Raw genomic sequence first — 6,566 nt, 5'->3', positions numbered from 1 at the left:
CTTTTTGTTTGAACTACATTTCCCATATGTCAGTGCGGTGGCCAAACACGTCAGCAAGGGTGGCGCAAAGCATTTGGAAGCAAATATTGTGGCAGAGAAAAATATAAACAAGGAAGCGTGACAAAGCAGACTGCAGAGGACTAAATGACAACAGAAAAAAGTCATAGATCTTTGTTGGGTCGTGTTGTAGCATACGTAGATATATTAAAAATGCATGCGGACAATACTGATAAGTTTTAAAGTCCGTCCGAAAACACGTGTTCGTGGTTGTTTTGGCTCTGAGCTCGTGTGGGTCCTTGTCAACAGACATGCACACCATTATGTTGCTCAACTGGTTGGTACGGCTCAGCTGCCTGGATATGACACAACATTTGTTTTGTTGTGAAGTATAACACTTCAAACAACTACACGAGCAACGCAAGTTTTTACAAATGAGATGTTTGTTAAAAAGTAATTATGGAATTTTATTTAGCGTGCAGTTTTATGCAGACGTTTTGTTTGTTGTTTACTTATTGTTGCACATTTTTGAAATACAATCTCTCCAGCAAATCTATTGAAAATGGGCTTTTCCTCAAATGTTGATGCACTGTTACTTCTTAATTCATGGCCTTAAAAACAGCGAGTATGACGTGCAAACGACTGGGCACCCTACAAGTCAGTACCCGGAAACCCCAACAGGACATGATCAAAGTAGGCCTCCAACATAGAATACTCCAGAAAACACCAGCTGAAGCTTAAGAAACGGGCTTCACTGTCCTCTGACCTGAGCATCATTGAAAATCTGTGGGTAAATCTTAAATATGGGTGTATAAGACTTAGTAGAAGTTCAAAAACTCAAGAGCTGCTACAAAACGCATCTGAAAGCTGTGATATCTGTCAAAGGTGATTAAAATAAACGTTTAAGCTCAAGAAATAAGAAAAGGCTCACTAACATTTGAAGAAATGCCATTTTTTAAATGTCTTTTTTGCACAAGTTCAGTTGGTTCTGATGTTAACATGTAATACCAGTAGAGGTCAGTGTTGTAAAGGTTTTGTTAAAGTTTGTAAATTCTAAGATGATAAAGACTAACACTGTATATGATAATCTTTAATACTATCCTTTCAATAAAAGTAAACACTAGCAATACTCCACTACAAGCCATATGTTCAAAACTGAATCAAGAATCACAAAATATTAGCCAAAAAAGTAAAGTGCTAAACTGGCCCTTTATTTTTTATTATTTAAATATTGTTTATTGTTGGATTGACAAATACATCAATGTGTAAGCAGAATTTTAATGTTTATTGTAGCTGTGTTAATTTTAAATAACATATGCTGTTGGGTTTGAAGGAAACAATGCACAGTACTTCCATTTGCATACACACTGGAAAACGTGAAGTAACTATTTACTACGGCTGAAAAATAAATGAAGAGGAGCTAAAGGTACATTTCCCTGCAAACTGAAGTAAAACCAGTAGTGCAACAAAGTACATTTACTCAAGTGTTATATATCAAAGTTCAAATTTGAGGTACTTGTATTTTACTTCAGTATTTTCTTTTCATGGCAATTTATACTTTCTTTTCTATACATCAGAAGGAAATAATGTATTACTGTACTCCTTTATGTCAGTTTTATTTGTTACTCTACAAATTAAGATTTTTGCACACAAAACATGAAAAGCGTATGATATGATGCTTTGTAATAAACTAACCCACCCAAAATTTAAGCAAAGACGTAAGCCAGTTGACTGAAGACTAATCGGAAATAGTTTTTAGTGCTAAATGTCAAACATTTTGAGGTTTGGACAACTGAAAATAGTCATCAATTGCAGCTCTATAAGCTTTAGAAATTTGCTCCACCTCAACCAGCTCTTAATAATGTACTTTAAATTGGTCTTTTTGGACTTTAAAGAAGTTAAAGGACAACGCTGAAATGTGAATAAAGTGACTAAACAAAGGCCAGCCTCTTTGTAGTTACATTAAGATAAAGTGATAAAATCATACCATTTCATTTGTCCTTCATTTCAACCAGTACAAAACATGACATGTAAAAACAACTGTAGACATTTTTTTTTATTTAAACTGAAAATCTGACTTTCATATTTAACCATTATCTAACTAAATATTTTGGCAAAAACCAACTTATAACTTTGCAGACAAACTGACAAAATATCAGAAAACATAATTACAAAATGGTACATTCAATTTTCCAAACCCGACACCTGCTTTCTCTCTGAGGAGCAGCAGCTGCGAGTCCCCGAGTTTGACTGTAAATGACCCGTAGTGCTCCACCACACATTACTTAAACAACATTTCTGAACAAGGGAGGGGGAAAAAAAAGGCAAGTCAGTTCATACGCAGACCAGACATTGTGTTTTATCCCTTTAAACATTCACATGCTTGGACAGGAACATAAATGACCACTCAGACATGTATTGCTCCTATCGCAAGAGTATGAAAAAATAAAAACCTGAGGTAGCGCGTATGTACCTGTGTGGACTTCAAAAGGCTCAATTCAGAACCTGTATGACTCCCGTTATGTAGCCGTCATCTCCACAATGTGAAAACACAAACAAGTGCGTTTCTTGTGAAGTAGAATCTTCCAGCAGGTAAAAACTGCCACCTGTTCATAGTGTTTTGGGTTCAAATGGATCTTTTCAGATTCTGTATTGAGCTCTTAAAAGAACACAGAACATATGAATACATTACTGTTCAAGTTAAAATGGAAATGTGCATCCTTGTTGCAACATGACACCACTGTATCACAAATCCACTTTATCTTGACACACATTTCCATTCCACAACAGATTTTAAAAAAAAGAAATTGAGTGAGATCACTGAAAATGACAACACTTCACACAAAGAGAGGACACTTTTAAACTGATCTCTGGCCAATATGCAACGGTGCCTGATGAAAAAAAAATCTTTGGTTTTCATTGTTTGCTTTTCAAAAGAAAGTTAAACTGATTGTGTCACTTTATATTCCAAAACTATCCCATGATTGAATCCTCTGCAGAGTCCTCTGATTAAAAATACAGCAATGCAAAAACATCTGTGTATCCACTGATGCACATTTACACATTGGCTACTCTGTTGCAACACCAACTACGACTCAATATAATATACTGTATTTATTTATCTCTTATTATTTTCACCTACAATGTACAGATGCGTTTACAGCAGTTTGAGGAACTCGGGAGAGGATACGACAGGATCATTTGGTTTATGTGCATACAAATGATTAAGTGTCTCTCCATCCACATTATGTACCTGTGAATCCTGCTGGCACTTCCTCAGAGTTTGAGCCCACAACTCTTTTTATTGCAGGTCAAGGCCACTAATGTGCAAAGCTTTGTTTGAGAAACAGCACATCAACTCATCTCCAAGGCCGCACTTCATCTTTGGTCTAATGTGTTTTGATTATTTCACCTTCCTCAGTGACCTTCCACCAGAGATCAAGTTGAGAGACTAAAAATAAAATCAGGGAGCAAACAACTCTTTGGGTAATAGCGTCACAGTCGCCACTGCACATTGGCCGAAAATACAAAACTACTTGGCAGACAAGTGCTAATCTTTAACAACTCTACAGCAAAGTAAAAAAAACTACTTGGAAGAAAAGTAACTACAATGTGTACTCAGTAGTACATATCTAACAAAAATATAGATTTTTCTGAAGTAAAACCTTTTATGGTGTTCATTCAATTCTTCACTTTCATCTCTGATTAAACACTTCCATTGCTTTTACAACAGTCATTCTTCATGTGCTGCATCCACAACCTCAGAGATTAGGGCTTTGGTTTCAGCATCTGAGGTATGCTTTCCATATTAAGGCTAGTTATAAAGCTTTTCTGTACCAACACATGACTGTAAGCACTTCTGGTGTGAAATCGTTACACAAATAAAAACAAACAGAGTCTGTTACAAACACTGACATTTTAGGACCTGAGAAGAAACTACAGGAGGTTTCCATCTGTAGGGAGGGTAGCACAGGCTTCTGAGCTACTGGCACACAATGTCAGAGATACATTCATAGCATATTCTATTAAGTAATTACACACTAACGCAGTTTAGTACTGAGAAGATACCCTGTCAGTTCACCATGTAACACTACACAACTTTTCAAACATACTAAACCTTGTTCCCTGAGTTTGGGAAAGCAATAAGACAATAAAAAAAATAAAAAAAAAAAAACTTAAACGAGGTAGTATAAAACAGGAATAGCAAGGGTAGCTGCACATCGGCATAAAAAAAACTAGACATTCATCATTTTATTCATACCATTACTCAATAATGGACCAAATGACCAAAAATATTATTAATACTGGCTCAGTACCTCAGCAACACCCGAGGAGATAAATAAACTGTATGTGTTTTACATCCTTCAGTCCACGTGTCACGTGGAGTGGGAGGAGAAAGCTGCAGCACCCTTACCACCTGATAAATCAGAACAAAGCAAGAGAAAAAGACAAAAAAGGGATGACAATCTGAAGAGATGTCATCAGGAAGTATCAAAAGTAATGGTGCTGAAGCAGCCCATCACATAACGTAGGTATAAGTAGTTATTAAATATACAGTGGAAAGTTTACCCGCAGGTAAACTGAGGTAGATAGTTAGCAACAAAGACTTGAACTTCTCTTTAGCTCCAGTGATAAACTCTCTTAAATAATGTCAGAAATATCACTTTTTCAAACATTCATGGTGGGTGAGATTTGTTTTATCAAAGACATACACACAGAAATGAAGAGAATATAAAAAAGAATTGAAATAAAATGGAAAAAAAAAATCTAATGACCCTCGCTGCCGACATTTTATACTGTAAAAGCGCTTTGTTGGTTTTTTGTTATTTGTGTACTGGAAAAAAAGTAGGATAAAAGTAAAAGAAAAGGTCTCTCTCTTTGTTTCTTTACACCTCTCTCTCTCTCTCACAGACATTCATACTTGCAACCAAACAACTGCAGCAGGTTTATGTCAATGCATTTTAGTCCAATCCATCCTATCTTCACTGCCGAGGTTACAGGAAATGTGCAGCATTTTTTTTTTTAAACCAGGTTACTGGTTCTCATAAACTCTCCTTTTTTGTCATTTCTCATTTTATTTTCCATGGAGCTACACATGTAAGGGAACTGTTCACCATTATGGCAAATACACTAATTCGCTTTCTTGGCAGGAGTTATAAAAACACTGCCACCATTCTCATTTTTGTTGGTTTAATACGAAGCTACAGCCCATTAGCTTAGCTTAGCACAATGACTGGAAATAACCAAGAAACACTTGTAAAACCACAAAATACACACTGGTTTTGCACAAATCAAACCAACGAAATACAACATTTTAACAGTAAACTTTAGAGATGCTGGTAGGCAGACTTTGTTCCCTTGGGGCAGAGCCAGGCCAGCTGTTTCCATCTGCTCCCAATCTGTCCTAAACTAGCTGAGCTAAGCTAACCGGCCGCATATTTAACTGATTTGTAGAGTAGTGTTAATCCTCTTATCTAATACACTGTGAGAACGTGAATAAATGTTCATCCCTAAAGGTCCAACTGTTTCCTGTGCCTTTGCTGATGGGAGTGTAAATAAATAAAAATGGAAGCTGCAACTTTTGTTTTGCAAGTACGTTGCATTCACAAACACACGCGCACACATACAAACTCACGCACATATACTCACGGACATGCCCACACACTTAGAGAGAAGGCTCAGACTGAGAGCTGTTCTTGGCTTCATGATGACAGCAGCTGTTCTCAAAAGACTCCATTAACCTCAGACCAGCCTGACTCCCCAAACAGCTCGCTCAGCTCTTCAGCATGGCCGCTGTTTGAGACGGTGGGCAGCCGCAGGAACCAGAGGACACGTTGGTCATCTCCATCTCGTCGTGAGAGTAGCGACCCGAGTCGCTGGTTGTGTGACTGCCCTCGCTGTTAGAAGACCTCTCTGTGTCGCACCTGAGCACGGCCTGCAGGGTGGTGGGCTGCTCTGGAGAAATGGCCAACTCTTCATAGGTCAGCACGTTGGTGCCTGGCTGGTAGGAGGCAGTGGCCTGGCTCACATTCTGCAGCACAGAGAAAGGGCTCCTCCTGTTAGTCTGTACGGGTCTTTAAAGTAGCTCCTGAACGCTGCTTTTGTATTTATTACTCACCAAATGTGTTTTTCTATGTACTTTTGTTGCTATAAGAGTTAAAAAAAACCCTGCACACTAATTTCTGTATGCTGCCACTTGTAGTGGACTTATAATAACCAAATGAAAATATGTTAACTTCCAACCAACAAATAGTCCTGTTAGGCTGTAATGGTTAAAGCCAGGTTTTTAATGCAGCTTGAAGTTCAGCTCAGGATTTAGCCATTTTCTTCCTACTAATGTACAAATTGAAAGCAGGGTTTAGGTAGGTAGTTAGGTACTTTATTGATCCCTCAATGGGGAAATTTCAGTGTTTCAGCAGCAATGGAGAACAAACACCACACGCATATCATTCTCGGTCTTACCTGTGCTGCTTTACTGCCCTTTACATTATTGCTGAAGGAAAGCCATTTCTTTTTCTTCTCAGTAATGGGCTGAACAGGACCAAGAGAACTGATAACGAGGTTTGTTC

The 6,566-nt window shown here is 37.8% G+C and overlaps 1 protein-coding gene across 1 annotated transcript in view; it reads right to left on the bottom strand.

The window, feature by feature from the left end:
• Window positions 1–4,837: 4,837 nt before the first annotated feature.
• prtga (protogenin homolog a (Gallus gallus)) overlaps window positions 4,838–6,566 on the bottom strand; it is a 28,217-nt gene continuing 26,488 nt past the window's right edge. Inside the window, 2 exon segments of the mRNA XM_020606372.1 lie at window positions 4,838–6,028; window positions 6,460–6,561. Coding sequence (XP_020462028.1) covers window positions 5,771–6,028; window positions 6,460–6,561 — 360 coding nt within the window. The 3' untranslated portion in view covers window positions 4,838–5,770.

This window comes from Monopterus albus, unplaced genomic scaffold (assembly GCF_001952655.1).
Source record: "Monopterus albus unplaced genomic scaffold, M_albus_1.0 scaffold4.1, whole genome shotgun sequence".
Lineage (NCBI taxonomy): Eukaryota > Metazoa > Chordata > Actinopteri > Synbranchiformes > Synbranchidae > Monopterus > Monopterus albus.
This window is presented reverse-complemented; position numbering and strand designations above follow the sequence as displayed.